The following is a 20,495-nucleotide window of genomic DNA, read 5'->3' as shown; positions in this document are numbered from 1 at the left end:
CTGCTCTAAGCACTTATTATGCCGTCTCTGCCACCAGGGGCGTAGCACCAAATTCTGGGCCCTGTACCCTCTCAATGTCAGTGGGCCCCCTACACATTGTTTTAATTATTTGAATATAAACATGCACAAATAGTGTTTTAATCTATAATCAAATCAGATTATAATAATGACTGGTTCTTTCATTCACCACCAAATTGATGCATTTGGCCTACTTGTGCTCAAATACCTTTAAACCGTAAGCTACATCAGGTTTGTGTACTGACATTTTGATCCATGATACTGATGCAAGTTTTGATTTAAAAACATTAATTTTTTAACAGGAGACAACTGTACCCTCAGAAACAAATCAAATAAGCTAAGCCTGCCATAATACAAATCGTCAACTATCAAAAAATAAATAAAAGTCAAATGAGATGTAATCTACATCCCAGTAAATCCCCACTGACAAGCCTTTTGACGTCTGCATTCACATCTGCAAGACATCTACAAGACGTTTCCTATCAGATGTGAAATAGACTTCTGTTAGACATCTTTAAGATGTTTGTGATTCAGAATGTGTGTAAAACTGACATCATACAGACGTCTGCCAGACGTTTGTATACAGCAGGTGCTTTCCAGATCAAGATCTTGCAGACGTATACAGACACAAAATATCTAACACAATGGCATTTCAACCTTTATACCATTAAAAGGGATAAATCAAGTATATAATTTCCTATATTAGTATTACTTAATTGTTTAGATTTTTAAAAGGCACATTAACTTCTTTCACATTTACACATGGATCGATAATTGCAATAATTTGACCATAAACAGCTGAAAAAATTTATTGGAAATAAAAATTCATTCTCTGTCACAAGGGGGCGCTTTAGTAGCGCTGAAATATTACGGTTTCCCTTGTAATGACTGTACACAAATCAGCATTATATGCATTATATGCAGGTCGCAATTTCGAGCCCTGCATTAGCAGCAGCTGTCTGGAGTTGACTGTTAACTTTAATTAGATGTAGTTTCACAACAAGCAAACTCAGTTCACCTTTTGAAAAGAAAGCAGTCATCAGCTGCTTCCCCTCATTCTGCCTCCTTTCTTTTTCCTTCCTGTCTTTCTTTTTTTGAAAGCCCGATTTGGGCTTTTTGCGCAGCATGATCAGGCTCTAGACTCACTGCGTTACTTGTTTGCCGCCGACTGCCGTCTATGGGCGGACTAAACCATTTCGGGGGGGGGGTTATTAATATATTTTGAAATAAATAATGACATTGACATCAATTGGAGGGGCCAACTAATTCGAAGTAGGCTACAAAAAAATAAAAAATAAAAAAATTGGTGGGATTTCAAAGGGCCCTCTCCCTAGACGGGGCCCTGTGTAGTCAGGTCCACTTTTCCCCCCACTACCACGCCCATGTCTGCCACCATCCTGTGGAGGAACATCAACCATCTTTGCTCTGCTCAATATGACAGATTGATGGCCATCACAGTTTCCGTCCTTATAAATAAACTGCATAGTTGCAATCTAAACAACTACACTCTCAACTAAATAAAGCCTCAAACGTACATGATGTTGTCCAACAGCTGCAATATTTGTCAAACTGTAGTGAGTTTATTGATCTGCTGTTGCTCTATGTGGGCGGAGTAATACACAAGGGTGAAGAGGCTGAACGAGTGCTGATATTGTAGAGTATTGCATGGCTATCAGCCAATTAGATTTGAGAACAAAACAGAACTGTGTGTGTGCGTATGTGTGTGTGTGTCTGTCTGTCTGTGTGTGTGTGTGTGTAGTTAAAGAGTCAAGTTAAAGAGAAATATGTGAGAAACAATGTGATGAAGATGTTCATGTTGACTCCTGTTATTGATCATGTGCTTTTGTTATTGATCTGCTATTGTCAACTCTGTTAGAGCAACAGAGGAGTGATGAAGAGTGTATGTTTGTGTGTGTGTGTGTGTGTGTGTGTGTGTGTGTGTGTGTGTGTGTGTGTGTGTGTGTGTGTGTGTTGCAGTGAGCAGTGTATTGAGGCCTATGAGCTGCTGTTGGCTCTGGCTGAGAGTGAACAGGGTCTGGTGTTGGGTCAGTTCAGAGCGGCTGGAGTCAGTGCTGTGGGTAAGAGAACACACACACACGCACACACACACACCACTAAAGGATGACATATTATAGCAGGGGTCTCAAACTCAAATTGGCGGGGGCCATTTCAGTGACTGACGATACATAGGAGGGCTGCTTTAACATTCAAGCACAAGAAGAAAGTGTAAACCTGATGTAGCTGATGCATCTTAGAGACAACAGACATGATGTTTACATTTCAAGCATTACCTGTCAGCAGTGATAATGCAAATCAGCACGTTTATCTGACACACATCAGCTGCTGATTTATGTCTGTGGTGGTTGTGTGTATGGCCGAGCGTTAGACACACACTCAGTCATTTCTCCACAGAGTATATGCAGTCGAAGCTGCAGCTGTGTGTTTCTTGTTGTACTTATTGAAGGGGAGTTTAAATTGCTATGAAAATACTACAAATAATCAGCATAATAATTATATATCAGGGCTCGAAATTAACTTTCTTGCTTGTTAGCACCGGTGCTCCCAACTTCAAATATTTAGGAGCACCAGAAAAAATGTAGGAGCACCACCAAAAATGAATGAGCACCGCTGCAAATAGTTTTTAAGGGATTTATTGTATTTTAAAACAACATCAATAAGGACTAACAAAAAACAAAAACAACTGTCTAACTAATGCTGAGATGACATTGATATTTGTGTGCAATAATTCCAAAATGAATGTCTGATAATTGTAGAATATTAATGATGATGAAAATGACAATAATAGTAACAATGAATTACATTTCTAATTATGATACTGCCTTGAATGTGCATGAATGTAGGTTATCTGCTTTATGAAAAATAATTGTATAGTTTGCATCAAACACAAATGAAGCATTGCAGTAAGAGATATTTATTTTGTACTGCTGTTTTTACATGCATTTCGGTTTAATAAATAATAATTCTGCTACAAAACAAACAAAAGATTAGAATAAATAATTCACGTCAATGCTGAAACCTGCAAAACAGTCAATAGTAACTAAATAGAAAAATAATAAACACCTCAAGACAGAATACACAAAAGAAAGTAAGTAAAGTCTCACTTCTATCACTCTTTAAAAGTTTTGGTTTCAGCTTGTGTGATCTTCATTTTTCTGTGTTTGTGGAAAGCAGGCGAGTCAGCCGACCCAATTTATGAGCAGGTTGAGCAGGATTCTAGCGATGACCACTGGCACAATACCCAGGGCCGGCGCGTCCATAGAGGCAACCTAGGCGACCGCCTAGGGCGGCAGTATAGAGAGGGCCCCCCTACCACCTGCGTCCTCAGTTATGTCCGCGACACCTCCCTCACCACCCGCGTCCTCAGATATATTCGTGCATAGACGACAGAATAGAGAGAGCAGCGTCAGCGACACCTCCCTCTCTCCCTCAGCACCGGCACGTCCTCAGTTATTTCCGCGCATAGGGCGGCAGTATAGAGGTCAGCAACACCCGCACGTCCTCAGTTATTTCCGCGCATAGGGCGGCAGTATAGAGGTCTGCGACACTCGCACGTCCTCAGTTATTTCCGCGCATAGGGCGGCAGTATAGAGGTCTGCGACACCCGCACGTCCTCAGTTATTTCCGCGCATAGGGCGGCAGTATAGAGGTCAGCTACACCCGCGCGTCCTCAGTTATTTCCGCGCATAGGGCGGCAGTATAGAGGTCAGCGACACCCGCACGTCCTCAGTTATTTCCGCGCATAGGGCGGCAGTATAGAGGTCAGCGACACCCGCACGTCCTTAGTTATATCCGCGCATAGGGCGGCAGTATAGAGGTCTGCGACACTCGTGCGTCCTCAGTTATATCCGCGCATAGGGCGACAGTATAGAGGTCAGCGACACCCGCACGTCCTCAGTTATTTCCGCGCATAGGGCGGCAGTATAGAGGTCAGCTACACCCGCGCGTCCTCAGTTATTTCCGCGCATAGGGCGGCAGTATAGAGGTCAGCGACACCCGCACGTCCTCAGTTATTTCCGCGCATAGGGCGGCAGTATAGAGGTCAGCGACACCCGCGCGTCCTCAGTTATTTCCGCGCATAGGGCGGCAGTATAGAGGTCAGCGACACCCGCGCGTCCTCAGTTATTTCCGCGCATAGGGCGGCAGTATAGAGGTCAGCGACACCCGCACGTCCTCAGTTATTTCCGCGCATAGGGCGGCAGTATAGAGGTCTGCGACACCAGCGCGTCCTCAGTTATTTCTGCGCATAGGTCGGCAGAATAGAGGTCTGTGACAGTCGCGCGTCCTCAGATACTTCCGCGCATAGGGCGGCAGTATAGAGGTCAGCGACACTTGCGCGTCCTCAGTTATTTCCGCGCATAGGTCGGCAGTATAGAGGTCAGCGACACCCGCACGACCTCAGTTATATCCGCGCATAGGGCGGCAGAATAGAGTTCAGCGACACCCGCGCGACCTCAGTTATATCCGCGCATAGGGCGGCAGAATAGAGTTCAGCGACACCCGCGCGACCTCAGTTATATCCGCGCATAGGGCGGCAGAATAGAGTTCAGCACCACCCGCGCGACCTCAGTTATTTCCGCGCATAGGGCGGCAGAATAGAGGTCAGCGACACCCGCGCGACCTCAGTTATATCCGCGCATAGGTCGGCAGAATAGAGGTCTGTGACAGTCGCGCGTCCTCAGTTATTTCCGCGCATAGGTCGGCAGAATAGAGTTCTGTGACACTCGCGCATCCTCAGTTATTTCCGCGCATAGGGTGGCAGAATAGAAGTCTGCGACACTCGCGCGTCCTCAGTTATTTCCGCACATAGGTCGGCAGTATAGAGGTCAGCGACACCCCGCGCGTCCTCAGTTATATCCGCGCATAGGGCGGCAGAATAGAGGTCAGCGACAACCGCGCGTCCTCAGTTATTTCCGCGCATAGGGCGGCAGTATAGAGGTCAGCGACACCCGCGCGTCCTCAGTTATTTCCGCGCATAGGGCGGCAGTATAGATGTCAGCGACACCTGCGCGTCCTCAGGTATTTCTGCGCATAGGGCGGCAGTATAGAGGTCTGCGACACCAGCGCGTCCTCAGTTATTTCTGCGCATAGGTCGGCAGAATAGAGGTCTGTGACAGTCGCGCGTCCTCAGATACTTCCGCGCATAGGGCGGCAGTATAGAGGTCAGCGACACTTGCGCATCCTCAGTTATTTCCGCGCATAGGTCGGCAGTATAGAGGTCAGCGACACCCGCACGACCTCAGTTATATCCGCGCATAGGGCGGCAGAATAGAGTTCAGCGACACCCGCGCGACCTCAGTTATATCCGCGCATAGGGCGGCAGAATAGAGTTCAGCGACACCCGCACGTCCTCAGTTATTTCCGCGCATAGGGCGGCAGAATAGAGGTCAGCGACACCCGCGCGACCTCAGTTATATCCGCGCATAGGTCGGCAGAATAGAGGTCTGTGACAGTCGCGCGTCCTCAGTTATTTCCGCGCATAGGTCGGCAGAATAGAGTTCTGTGACACTCGCGCATCCTCAGTTATTTCCGCGCATAGGGTGGCAGAATAGAGGTCTGCGACACTCGCGCGTCCTCAGTTATTTCCGCACATAGGTCGGCAGTATAGAGGTCAGCGACACCCCGCGCGTCCTCAGTTATATCCGCGCATAGGGCGGCAGAATAGAGGTCAGCGACAACCGCGCGTCCTCAGTTATTTCCGCGCATAGGGCAGCAGTATAGAGGTCAGCGACACCCGCGCGTCCTCAGTTATTTCCGCGCATAGGGCGGCAGTAAAGATGTCAGCGACACCTGCGCGTCCTCAGGTATTTCCGCGCATAGGGCGGCAGTATAGAGGTCAGCGACACCCGCGCGTCCTCAGTTATTTCCGCGCATAGGGCGGCAGTATAGAGGTCAGCGACACCCGCGCGTCCTTAGTTATTTCTGCGCATAGGGCGGCAAAATAGAGAGAGCAGTGTCGGCGACACCTCCCTCCCTCCCTCAGCACCCGCGCGTCCTCGGTTATATCCGCGCATAGGGCGGCAGAATAAAGGTCCGCGACACCTCACTTCATTTTCATAACCGGTCACTTTCGTTTTCACATTGGGGTTGAGAGCGGCGTGATCGTTCTCTGCCTAGAGCGGCAGTTCAGCTTGCTCCGGCCCTGGCAATACCGCTGTTTGTTATGAGCCGTCTCCGAAAAGCACATACTTGATCGATCTCAGCTGGCGGATCAATATTCACCACATGTCATGATCGCTCTCATCTGCGCCTCAACTTTAGGTGGGGTTTGCAAACCTGTGTGCTTTAAGTTTTCCCTCTTCAGCCGTTTGCATTTCCCGTGGTCATAAAAGCTCCTTCCCTGACAGCGGAATACCTTGAGTGATTGACGGCTTATATAAACCAATATAGCGGCAGGGAAGAGCGATTCAGCACGTTTTTACAAAAAATCAAAACAGGTCGCACTACAGCCATTATCTGCAGTCGCACTAATGCTCCCATATATATTATGAGGTCTTATAGATTAATTTTTGGGCGCATACTTTGGTCGCAACTTCGAGCCCTGTATTTTATTGTCCCAATAGCGTAAGAACAGTAGAAAGCGGTTTAGGTAATTCTCAATACTTTATTTTTTGTAAAACAGCTAAGAGGGGAAAATGAGTTACATATTTACATTTACTTTAACAAGTATAATTCAACTAGCAGGACAATTTTACTAATCTACATAGTTTTTATGCACATTTTAATCAGCATTTGAGGAAAATCTATTAAATGAGACCTTTTGAATCGAATATTAGCATAACCTGTGCCATATAGAAGTGTGTGTACAACAAAATACAGGTGGTATAAAGTGGATAATAATCAAACGACCCCTGAATATTTACAAAAATAGCGCTTTAGTATAAATAGAGCACTTTCGGATTTATATTTTAACAATTAAATCAGCCACAGAATTAAAACTCATCGACCGTACACTGAGAGTAATGAAAATGAAAATGAAAGTAAAACTAGCCTGAATGCAGTACTTTAAATGTCCACTAGGTCAAAACCACAAGTGGCTAGAGGCGACAGCACCACAGTGATAGTGGTTTAAAAATATATGTTTTGGCAGGCCGAATCTCATATTTTTGCCATCATTTGTGGGCCAGAGGGAGGAGAAGGGCGGGCCGGCAGTTTGAGACCCCTGTATTATAGACTTCTGCTGTTTATCACATGCATGTTAAAAATAAACCACCTGATCAACTGTCAAACAAAAACACACATAAAAGTCCTCTGAGATCAGAAATTAATATTTAATTATCCTTTAATCTAAAATAACATCATGTGCATGTTTTCATAAAACCTTAATAAATCTGCATATGTAAATAAATCAGTCACTCTGGTTTCTGTTGTGTGTGTTTTAATGGAGTTTAACTTTGATTAATGGAGATTTATTAGCTTAAACGGTGGCAATAAATCGTAGACATAAATCACATGCCGTAAATCTGTTCAACTGTAAGCAATCATATTAAAATGCAGTGTATATTTTATTTTATGTTTTCTGACTGAGAATGGTTTCAAATGCTGTCGTCAGTGTAATGATCATCCGAGCACATCCACAAAAATTACAATTAATTATTCAATGAAGCGATGAGAGTTTAGCATGAACACAGAAGCCCTGCAGATTTCAATGTATTTGATTTCTAAATATGATCTTTGTCTGTTTAGTGATGCTCTTTTCATTGTCATTGCGCTTTTTAAATAAATGTTTAAATCAGTTCCTGCATATTAATTAGCGGATGTTGTCAGTGCATCGCTGACGCTTACTCTGATTAGCATATTTTAGCATATATTCATCCACTGCTGAAACTGCACAGCAATACTTACAGTAGAATCAACCACACTGGACGTCCTAGCAACTGCATAGCAACTAGGGATGCCACAATGCTCAGTATAACATTGAAGTGTTTGGTAGGTGCTTCATTTCAACATGCATATGTAAATTATGTATTAGTCTGTTTTGCGTTTAAATTAAAGTGTTGCATTTAGCATTATTCCCATTCTTTAATTACTTTCTGAACTGGCTCAATAGTAACTGTGTGCAATTTATGTTACACAAGTGAAATATATCACACACACACACTGCGCATGCACACACACAAACCCACTGCTCGCTACAGCTTTATCATGCAACACAATGAGGCAAATCAAGGATGTATTAGTAAACGAAACATATTATTTCTAAAAACAAGTCAATGTATTTTTGCTTGTCTGGAAAGTGCTTCTTGATTTATAAATTGTTAGATCGTTATACTAGAAGCAGGATAACTGAAGGACAGCAGTCCAGTGGTTTGAGTGTTCCAGCTGTCCGCTGAATAATCTGCTGGTGTGTAGTTCTGCTGAGCTGTGTGTGTGTGTGTGTGTGTGTGTGTGTGTGTGTGTGTGTGTGTGTGTGTGTGTGTGTGTGTGTGTGTGTGTGTGTGTGTGTGTGTGTGTGTGTGTGTGTGTGTGTGTGTGCAGGAGAGCATGCGGGTGAGGAGAGCATCAGTCAGCTCCTGAAGAAGGCTCACGACAGCAGGAAAACAGCAGAAAACGCTGCTAAAGACCTGCTGACGCGTCTGGACGGAAGCTGCGGCGCTGCGTTCGCTGTCACCGGCTGCAGCGCTCAGCCCTGGGAGAGTCTGTCCTCCAACAGCCACACCAGGTAACACACACACTGCATGCATCCTCAATGCACATTTACACTGCACACACTGCAGACAAGTACACACACTGCACGCAAACGCACACACACTGCTCGCATATACAGTGTGTACGGAAAGTATTCAGACCTCTTTAAATGTTTCTCTCTTCGTTATATTGCAGCCACTTGCTAAAATCACTTCGGTTCACTGTTGTCCTCATGAATGTCCACACAGCAGCCCACACTGCCAGAAGAACACAGAGCTGTTGACATATCAGCAGATTTATTAAAACAGAAAATCTGAAATATCACATGCTCACGAGTGTTCAGAGTCTGTGCTCAGGGTTTAGCAGAAGCACCTCTTGATGTAATACAACCGTGAGTCTTTCTAAGAAACACACAAGTTTTTCACAGCTGGATTTGTGATCCTCTGCCGTTCCTCCTACAGATCCTCTCCAGTTCTGTCAGGTTGGATGGTAAACATTGGTGGATGGTCATTTTAGGTCTCTCCAGAGATGCTCAATTGAGTTGAAGTCAGGGCTCTGGCTGGGCCATTTAAGAAGGGTCACAGAGTTGATGTGAAGCCACTCCTTCATTGTTCTAGCTGTTTGCTTAGTCATTAGCCCCTTTCACACAGTGATACCGGTAAATATCCGGAAAATTTTCCTGGAACGACTTTACCGGTGTATTCAAAAAAGTGCTGTTCACACAGGCGAGGACGTTACGGAATTTTTCCGGAAAAGTGCATTCACACATTCATCGCAAAATAGCGGTAAATTCTGACATCATTAACCAGAAATGAGCTTTAAACGGCTGCGCTTGTGTTTGTAAACATTTGACTACATCACAAACTCTGTGGATGATCAATACTGAGTACAACTCCAATGAAAACATACAGAGGATCACTTTCACATGTCGAGATGTACATGATATGTGTGTGTGCTGGCGCTATGGGCGCTCACGGGCACACGCAAAGCTTGAAGGTAAACAAACAACGGATTATCATAAACATTTTATCGATAATTATTTACACAGTTAGCATTAGGAAGGAACATAGAAACGTTATCTGACTAACATCTAGCAGCTAAAGGTGTCTGGAAAAATATTCAAAGGCTTTTATTCTCATAAACCGCGGGCACGTGAATATGTCTGACTGTTGTGATTGGCTAAAGCAGACGTCTCACGTCAGCACGTTCTAGACGTGGACACGCTCTTTCCGGCAATCCTCCTTCTGCGTTCACACAGCGCAGCATTCCGGCAAATTACCGGTAATGTTACAACTTCTCTAACCGGAAAATAGCCAGAACGAATTTACCGGTATTTTCAAAAAGGACCTGTTCACACATACACACCTTTCCGGAAAGGTCTGTATGTGTGAAAGGGGCTAATGTCTTGTTGGAAGGTAAACCGTCAGCCCAGTCTGAGCACCTGAGCACTCTGCACTTCAATAACTGTGTGGTTTAGCTCAGCTACCAAATCCAATGATTCACTCAGCAGTCTGAACTATTCGATGTAGTCTCCAGAGGTTGGTACAACTCTTCCTTCTTTCCAGGAACTGTACTTATCCAGAGCGAGCAGAAGGGCACCCCTCACACCCAGACACACTTACCTGTAGGTTTCAAACAAGCCTGAGGGACTCAATTAGTTTGATCAGGTGTGTTTAATTAGGGTTGCAACTAAACTGTGCAGAGCCTTTTGAAACTGAGTTTGACACCTGTGCTATAATGTATAAACTTATTGTCTGTTATACTTTTATAATGGCCATTATCGATTATTAAAACTGATATTCAGCAGAAGAGAGGGTGTGTTTCGTATTTTCACTGAAATTGAAAGGAAGACGTTGTTATAGGCTCCGTTTTGTTATAAATATCCACACAGTGAAGATGACGCTCATATATGCAGCACGACGCCTCAACATTTCTGCTGTCTGTTAAGTTGCTAATATTAAAATGAAAATAGGCAGTTCCTTAAATCATGTTTACATTGTGTTGTTGAGATAGTGAAACAGCGTAGCCAGGGAATGAAGTTATGAAGTACACTGTTCCCTTTTAAGATTTACCCGTGTCCTCGGTAGTCTGTTTTCCATATCAAACTGAGAAGGGGGAGACCGCAGCCTGGATCAAACTTGCAAAGTCTGAACAAGAGATCTGCGCGGGACTAAATTTTGAATCCCGCTCCCGCCCGCACCCGCCAGGTTTTAGCCCGAACCCGACCGCTCCCGCTTATATTAAGTATTTGTTGTCCTGCTGCCCAACCCGCCCCGTTTTCTATCCGCCGCGCCCGATCCCGCTAAAGAGCGAGAAGGGGGAGAACAAAACTGAAAATCACCCAGCTATACAGTCCAGACAGCCTATAACAAGTTATCTGTATAAACACACACACGTATATAAGCACCAAGCACACACACACACACACACACACACACACACACACACACAAAGCTCTCTTTCATTCGCGCGCGCGCGCACTAAAACACACACACACAAGCACCAAGCACACACACAGGAAAAGCTCTCTCTCTCATTCGCGCGCGCACATACGCACACACACACAGCAGCAGACAAGCTAAACACAGCATCGTGCTATTTCATTTACACACATACATACGCGTGCTAGCTCGGGAGTCGGGAGCGATATTGCTAGACAGCCCGCTCTCGTCCCAAATTAAACCCATTACCGACCGGTCCCGTGATTTATTCGGAAATGTATTCCCGCGCCGCAGAAATCTTGTCGGGTTCCGTGGCGCCCGCGGGACAGCCACGGGAATGCAGAACTCTACTCTGAACTGACATGGAAAGGATGCGAGCCTGAACTGTGTGTGTGGGCTACTTAATCTTGAGGAAAAGCCCCAATCAGAGAGGCGGATGTCAGCAGCCCCGCCTCTGTTTTCAGATGTCTCCGTTTTCCCACATCCACACTGAGACAGAGCAGCAGCGTTTCAGAATGAAATCGGCCTCTCCAGCGTTTTCAAAACACTCTGTTTTCGGCGCTCGAGAACTCCGGCGTAGTGTGGACGGACGGCATAACCGTAGCAAAACTAATGTGCTTTAAAACGAAAACGCATTAGTGTAAACGGGGCCACAGTCTGAGTCGATAGGAGCCATGATCATTAGTTCACCTTTCGAGTCTTCTGCTTCTTGAGTCGTTTGTTTATCACGTGACAGAATGACTCAAACCCGAGGACTCGAGACGTGAACGATCAAATCATTTTTCGGCTCTAAATGCATATGACTGGCCCGTGAAGAACGAATGACTCAGACCCGATAGAGGACTCGAGAGATGAACGGATCAATTCTTTTTCCGCCTCTAAACGCATATGATTGGCTTCTGCCTTTCCGCTATGAACGACTTAAAAGACTTGAAATGAACGATACCACCTGCACAAATGTGCGCACGAACAAATCATTCATGAACGACCCATCACTAATATGTGGACTCGTGTTCCTAATTTCCAATGTTTCCTAATTTTGTGTAACAGAATGAAAACTCTTTATTTCTGCCTTGAACACAGCAGTTTTTTCCTGACAGTTTTTAATGCATTAATAACACACACGCACACACACGCACGCACACACACACATTATTTTAACATGATTGACTATCAGAATAAACAACTTCTTTAGCCCATTTTGGACAGTAGAAATAGTGTTTGGGACATTTCATATGCTGGATGACACTATATTACTGTAACACAATATAAAACATAAGAGCTAAAATGTGCTGTCCGTGTATGTGGCCACTAAAGGCTGATTTATACTTCTGCGTCACACGCCGGCGTATGCTACGGCGCTAACGCATAGCCCTTTGCCATGGCCGTCAGCGTGGCTGACGTGCACCTCTCAAAAATTGTAACTACACGTCGCAACGACGCATAGCGCAAGCTCTGTGATTGGTCGGCTTGGTAGCGCTGACGAGTCTGGGCGGGACCGAGAGCCACGCGAATGACGCGAGCTGGACGCAAGCCCAATGTAGCGATTGTTTACAAGTGTGGAGTCCCGTGAAGGAGCTCCGGATGGAAAGTTTTGTTTTGTGTTTACCTCATAGTTAAAGTTGTTGCACGTCCGCCGGTTCCTGCCTCAAAATGAGCGAGTTTGAGCCACTTGTACATCCTGGAAGTGTTCAGGAAAAGCAAAACAGCAGAGAAGAAACTCGACACAGAGGAAGATTTACACCTCACTGCCAACTAGCGTTTCAGAAGTGTTAATGCAGACCAACAGAAACAGCGCGCAGAAGTATAAATGCACAGATACACGCGTTGCATACGCCGTGGGTCATGCCGGTCACTTGACGCAGAAGTATAAACCAGGCTTAAGCCCTAAGAGGTTAAAGGGCCATGACACCCCCCCGTTTCAGCAGGGTGTTTTCACACCTCTACTTTGAAAAAAGTCAGAGAAGTGGGCGTGTCCAGCTCTGTTTAGGGGGAGTGTCGGAGGAGGAAAAGAGGCATGGTGTGGGTGTGTCTATTTGGGCGCTGAGTTTCAGAGTCAAAACACAAACACACACACACAGGGGACAAAGTGACTGTGTTTACATGGACATCTGTAGTCGAATTATTTGCCAAATTATTAAATGTTGGACTTTAACTGCAGTTTGGCTCTTTCATTCAGGGAATTCATTCATGCCCCTCGCGACACACGAGATATTTGATTCGAGGAACTGCTCTAAGCGTGTATTTTTCATGCAATGTTTGATACCGCACGGCGAATGAGAGAAAAAAAACTCTGCATTTCCCGGAAACTTAGATGCACACGGCAGGTAGCGTCAGAAAGCCGCGTGTGTTATTCCGGTCACAAAATGCGATGAAAATCCTACACGAGGTTAAAGTTTGGTTGTGGTGCTAACATGTTTACTCTCGGTGCAATAGTTAACTTAGTTCGATACGAACAAACTGAATAAACAAAGAGCACTGGTCACTCACTTACCAAATCTGTAGAGACAGAACAATCACCAGCAACTAGAGCCGCGTCTTTATGAAGAGGAGACTACAAGCGAATCCGGATCTCAGCGTTTGCAGATGAGAACAGCTCTCAGGTAAACAATAATCCTCCTTAGACACGTAAGTTATTGTTGTGGAGCGTCGCGTACACTGTTAATCCACACGTGACTCCAGATGAGCTCTCACAGAGAGAAAATGAAAACAAAACTTCACTGCAGCAAACTATAAAAGCAACACTTCACGCTTGTTTTGCCAACACAACGTGGCGTCTCTGTCGTCTAAACACTGTGACAGTAATGAATATTAATGAAGTTGCACAATAGAGCGCGCTGATTGGTTTGAACCAAGCTTTACTCATGCATTAATGCAGCACACTGTAAGACGTAATAAGACACACTCTGGCACAGACGTCCAGTCTGCACGCTGGAATACACACTATTATCTCATGACCGTGACGCAGCTTCAAAAATTAGTTTCAAACCGCATGTACAAATTTGCTTGAAATAACGCAAAAACAACCAATTTACACTTTTTAGTGAAACATAGGTGTCCTAATAGTGTTTTTAGCAGTGTGGGACACATATACCACTGTCAACAGCTCAACACATGTGTTCTGGTGTTTCCTGACCCTTTAAGGATTATGGAGGCCGCTGTGCTCTGAGGAGCCTTTAGTGCAGCAGAAATGTTTCTGTAAGCTTGTCCAGATCTGTGCCTTCCCACACTTCTGTCCCTGAGCTCTTCAGACAGCTCCTCAAGATTCTCATTGCTCTGACCTGCACTGTGAGCTGGATGATCAGAAGATATGGAGAAACAGCACCCGAGTTAAAGATAAAGATAAGCACAGACTCTGAACACTCGTGAGCATGTGATACTCCAGTTTTTCTGTTTTAATAAATCTGCAGAAATGTCAACAGCTCTGTGTTCTTCTGTCAGTGTGGGCTGCTGTGTGCGATTCAAAAATGTTTTAGTGATGATATGAATGTCAAATAAAACTAAAAGGCGGCTCACATTAATCACAATAACTACTTCAGACAGTCTAATACTGTGCGTTTCCTCCCACAGGTACACACACACAAACACACACACACACACACACACACACACACAGAGCTTATTGCATGTGACTGGGGTGATTTGCGCGGACGTCTGCTGCAATTTCTCAAACTGGCAGTTTTATTATTTGAAATAAAAAATCATTAAATTCTGCATCATCCAGTTCAGCTTATTTTTTATGAATATTTTATATTTTATATTTTATATGAATTTAACAAAATCATTGAACTCTTTTACAGTCATGTACGAGTTGTGCTGTTTTAACCCAATATTTTTGTATTTTTTTGTTTAACCCAAAATATTAAAACCCAATTTTAATATTTTTATAATTGTTTTACTGTAAATAAATTAGTAAAAATATATAGTGCTATTTATAATCATTCATTCATTCAATTTCCTTCAGTTTAGTCCCTTATTTATCTGGGGTCGCCACGGTGGAATGAACTGCCAACTATACCAGCATATGTTTTACACTGCAGAAACACCCATACACTCTCATTCACACACACACACACACACACACACACACACACACATACTCATACACTACGGCCAGTTTAGTTCACCGATTCCCCTATAGCGCATGTGTTTGGACTGTGGGGGAAACCGGAGCACCCAAGGAAACCCACACCAACACGGGGAGAACATGCAAACTCCACACAGAAACACCAACTGACCCAGCCGGGACTCAAACCAGCGACCTTCTTGCTGTGAGGCCACAGTGCTAACCACTGAGCCATTGTGCTTCCTTATTTATAATCAAATGTATCATATAATACTTGTACTGTGTGTAGGTGTGTGCATGCATGTGTGTGTCAGGAGTGTGTCAGTGCAGATGGAGGTAATTGGGGTTGTCAGTGTAATCGGGGTTTGCTAATTGAGGCAGGGAGAGTCATTTTCACACTTCATTGTGTGTGTGTGTGTGTGTGTGTGTGTGTGTGTGTGTGTGTGTGTGTGTGTGTGTGTGTCCTCATTCACACTGATGATGATTAAAGACTCTGGAGCATCAGTAACTCTTCCTCACTGCAGCTCAACACACTCATACAGGCCAAACTGATGTTGCTCAAACACTACACACATACAAAAATAATTGTCCTTAAATGTTATTATATATTATTATTAATGTAACCAATTTATTTTTGGGGGGCGGCACGGTGGCTCAGTGGTTAGCACTGTGGTCTCACAGCAAGAAGGTCGCTGGTTCGAGCCTCGGCTGGGTCAGTTGGTGTTTCTGTGTGGAGTTTGCATGTTCTCTCCGTGTTGGTGTGGGTTTCCTCCGGGTGCTCCGGTTACCCACAGTCCAAACACATGCGCTATAGGGGAATTGATCAACTAAATTGACCGTAGTGTGTATGGATGTTTCCAATTACTGGGTTGAAGCTGTAAGGGCATCCGCTGTGTAAAAGATATGCTGGAATAGTTGGTGGTTCATTCCACTGTGGCGACCTCTGATGAATAAAGTGACTAAGCCGAAGAAAAATGAATGAACGAATTCATTATTTGTTAGTATGCTTAATACATTATTATTACTGTAATAATATTCGTAAACTCTTAACAGAAGTCTAGAAACTATTGTTGATATTAATGAATTCAGCTAAATCCAAAAACAAAGTCAGATTCAATGCCTTGAGATAAATATAGAGATTTATTTGGTTATAAATAGGCCCACACGGAATCTGCGCGCGCAGAATTCTGGAGATTTTTCAAAGATTTTCTGCAGAATTCCCACAGATTTCTGCAGATTTTTTAGCCCATTATTAATTCTGTTTATTTACTTGATTAAATGTGTAAATCTGAATTTATTCAGTTTTTATTCAGTAATTTATTACTTTTGATTTAATATATGAAGGTTTTAGTTATGATACTCCCAAAGTAATTCCGCAGATTTTTACCAAAATTCTCAGCAGAAATAGCAAAAAACGTCCGCAGATTCCGTCTGGCCCTAGTTATAAATCATTTACTGTACATTTTATTAACAAGTTTAACACACAAGATTAGCTGTGGATGTTGAGTGTGTGAGGTGTTTTTGGTGTGTGTTTGCATGTATATATGTGAGAGAATTATTGGTTTATTTTGTATGTGTGTGTGTGTGTGTGTGTGTGTGTGTGTGTGTGTGTGTGTGTGTGTGTGTGTGTGTGTGTGTGTGTGTGTGTGTGTGTGTGCGTGTGTGCGTGCGTGCGTGCGTGTGAACTTTTATTTATTTTGTGCGCATACACAGTTGAAGTCAGAATTATTAGCCCCCCTTTGATTTTTTTTTTCTTTTTTTAAATATTTCTCAAATGATGTTGAACAGATTCAGGAAATTTTCACAGTATGTCTGATAATATTTTTTCTTCTGAAGAAAGTCTTATTTGTTTTATTTTGGCTAGAATAAAAGCAGTTTTTAATTTTTTAAACACCATTTTAAGGTCAATATTATTAGCCCCTTTAAGCTATATATTTTCTTGATAGTCTACAGAATTAACCATCATTATACAATAACTTGCCTAATTACCCTAACCTGCCTAGTTACCCTAATTACCCTAGTGAAGCCTTTAAATGTCACTTTAAGCTGTATAGAAGTGTCTTGAAGAATATCTAGTCTAATATTATTTACTGTCATCATGACAAAGAGAAAATAAATCAGTTATTAGAGATGAGTTATTAACACTATTATGATTAGAAATGTTGAAGAAATCTGCTCTCCGTTAAACAGAAATATTGGGGGGGGGAAAAATAAGCAGGGGAGCGAACAATTCTGACCTCAAACGTATGTCACTTTATGCATATGTGTGTGTATGAGTGTATTGTTGGTGTATTTTGCTCACCTGTGTGTGTGTGTGTGTGTGTGTGTGTGTGTGTGTGTGTGTGTGTGTGTGTGTGTGTGTGTGTGTGTGTGTGTGTTCTCTCAGCACCACCAGCTCGACGGCGAGCAGCTGTGACACAGATTTCTCCAAGGAGGACGAGCAGCGTCTGAAGGATTACGTGCAGCAGCTGAAGAACGACCGCGCGGCAGTGAAGCTCACCATGCTGGATCTGGAGAGCGTCCACATCGAGCCGCTCAGCCCAGAACTCAGAACCCGCGGCGGGGGAGACGCGCAGAGACTGGACCTGGAGAACGCTGTGCTCATGCAGGAGCTCATGGCCATGAAGGTGCACACACACACACACGCACGCACACACACCTCAGATACAGTTACTTTCACAAGACTGTTATGACGCGTTTAACAGTCAGCATTTACAGTTGGTGCAGGTGTGAGTAGGTCACCGGCTGATGTTCAGGCTGGCCCTTCAAGATCAATGCAAGGACTCGTCTGTCACTGGGGACTTACAGAGATCTTATGCTCACCACTCTTCCATGACCACCACAGCAGCTGCTCAGGATACGGCCTGGTCCAGGACTATGGAAACCTCGGGAATAATAAAAACAGATTAACATAAGCACAGATGCTGTTTAAATTATAATGTGTTTTGGGAAGTGCTCCTGGCTCCAGTTGCCCTAAATAATGCAGACTAACAATCCTTTAGAGGATTTTGTTCCTAAACGCCTCCTTAGCGCGATGCTAATCTGCGCTGATTGGTCCGATGACCCAGTCTGTTGTGATTGCTCGACTGCGTTCAGAGCGAGACGGAGAGAAATGCCCACCACGCTATGAAGTAGCACAGAGTATGTGAGAGCCCAATGCAGGAGTGCATTAAAGCACTGCAGTTAAACACCACCATATTACTCTACTCTCTAACTCCAAGTAATAACTGTGACACACATTCAGTTTTAATCCACACAGTGGCAAAAATTTAACTATTTACTTGACCACACCGTGTGTATGAACAGCTGATGGTGGCCATAACAATGACAAACGGCAGAGGATCGAGAGTTCAGAAACGCATTTAAAATCGGTAAAGGAAGAAGCACAAGTTCCGATTTCAATGTGTTTTTGAATGCGACATGTGAATAGCCCATAGATTACAAGTTAAAACACACAATTAAATACATTTGCAAACTGCACAAAATGACGCAACAATTTTAATCACACTTGCATCTTCTGATCTGGAGGAGGAAGAATCTGGTCCATATGGACTGTAATGCTGTGTTCACACAAGATGCGGATTGCACAGATAAATCACGCTATTCGTGCGTAACTAGCCGTGTGAACATTTAAGTTTATTCGATTCATTCACGCGTCAAATCCGCTTCATTCGCGTGTCAAATTCACTTCAGAACAGACGCAGGTTCGCGTGATGGGCAGGGCCTCTGTCTGCCCAGTGACTGTAGCTTCGTTGCTAAATGGCTAACATGGATTTAATGAAGAAAATAACAGTGTTTATGTGCTTTATGAAGGCTGAAAAACAGCGTCGATACGTTTAGGGTCGTGTCTGAGTCCACTACATGCTTTCAAAGGTGCATCCAGCTCCGTGAGCTCATAAACTGGAAACTGAACCTGGATGATGGAGGCTTTCAGCGGTGCTTCTGACTGAGCCCAGCCCAGTTTGGTGAACTTCTTGTCGTTGTCGCCTGGAGGATTTCCCCCGGGACACCATTAACAGGTTCTACGTCACAATCATGCCCCTACAAGAGCAAGCTTCTGATTGGTTAACGCGGTGCAAATGTCCACTGAAGTTCAGATTTCCGAACTCGAGAGATTTGCGCAAAACGCACGTTATAAGTGCGCAAAATGCTCAATTCGTGCTGCGCCATTCGTGCGTATCGCGCCATTCGCACAGCGCCATTTGTGTCATTCGCGCCGCACCATTCGCATGTATCGCGCCGCAGGATGTCTATTCGCGCGTTTGCATTGACTTAACATGTAAGTCACTCGTGCGTGTGAACAGAGCATAACAGTTACTGATAAAGTTCAACACATAGGACCAATCACGCAGCCTGCGTTACATGTCTTGTGACATGGTTACTTATTTTTTCTTTTCTTTTTTTTCTTTTACATAATATCAGAATAGTATAATAAGTATAAATTAAAAGTAATTGAATTAATTGACCTGGAAAATTTGGAGCAATTAACGGTTCTGAATGTCGATTTTCGATTACTTTTCAATTAATCGCCCAGCCTTATTATAAGCTCTTAAAATTGTATGGAAAGAGTCTTAAAAAAGGTCTTAAAAGGTATTGAATTTCACTCTCTGCTTCCAGTATGGTCAGTGATTTTCATTTTAGAAATGGATATTTAAAAATGAAAAACGAGCTGTTTTTTGATTTTCGTTTTTAAAAATAAAAAACAAAAATTGTAATTTAATTTGTTTTTTGATTTTGGGTTTTGAATTTTAAAAGAAAATCAAGAAATGGCTCATTTTTCTTGAAAATGAAAAAAATGATTTGATTTGCATTTTTCATTTTGAATAACAAAAAATAAAATCACCAGAAAACAAAAACTAATAAAAACTTGTTTTTTTTATATTTCGAAACCAGATAGGCCAACTCATTTACAGTGACGCGATGCTGCCACACACAGACTAGCCTATAGGCTATTATTTCTTTCCACCTAATAATGTTATAAAAGATATTTTAGGGATTTTGTTTAGACATATTTTCCTTATTATAGCCGGTTATATGGAACAACATAATTTACAATATATTCATTATCGTAAATATACACTGACCCAGTATATACCCTGGATTCATTTATTCGACTTATTGAGTCGACTTTTCATTGTAGAATCATAATTTTTAAGCATACTGCACTTTCACATTTAAACCTCAGCTGGATGTTTTCATTCACTCAGAGCTGTGTTACACACTGCATTGAAGGTCATATTCAAAAAAACGTAGTAGGGGCTCTTTATCAGATTCAGGAAATGTTCACAGTATGTCTGATAATATTTTTTCTTCTGGAGAAAGTC

The 20,495-nt window shown here is 43.4% G+C and overlaps 1 protein-coding gene and 1 long non-coding RNA gene across 53 annotated transcripts in view; one reads left to right on the top strand and one right to left on the bottom strand.

Annotated features, from left to right (window-relative positions):
- LOC147843774 (uncharacterized) overlaps nt 1-20,495 on the bottom strand; it is a 321,977-nt gene that overhangs the window by 119,339 nt on the left and 182,143 nt on the right. The gene's annotated exons all lie outside the window — the stretch shown is intronic.
- mcc (MCC regulator of WNT signaling pathway) overlaps nt 1-20,495 on the top strand; it is a 164,152-nt gene that overhangs the window by 129,396 nt on the left and 14,261 nt on the right. For all 52 annotated transcript variants that reach the window (XM_087251094.1, XM_087251093.1, XM_087251092.1 and 49 more), the window contains 3 exon segments: nt 1,996-2,096; nt 8,515-8,698; nt 17,558-17,798. In XM_087251094.1, the coding sequence (XP_087107220.1) occupies nt 1,996-2,096; nt 8,515-8,698; nt 17,558-17,798 (526 nt within the window).

Source organism: Danio rerio, chromosome 5 (genome assembly GCF_052040795.2).
Source record: "Danio rerio strain M-AB ecotype USA chromosome 5, GRCz13ab, whole genome shotgun sequence".
NCBI classification, from domain to species: domain Eukaryota; kingdom Metazoa; phylum Chordata; class Actinopteri; order Cypriniformes; family Danionidae; genus Danio; species Danio rerio.
The sequence above is the reverse complement of the archived record's forward strand: the minus strand, read 5'-3'. Positions and strand labels throughout refer to the sequence as shown.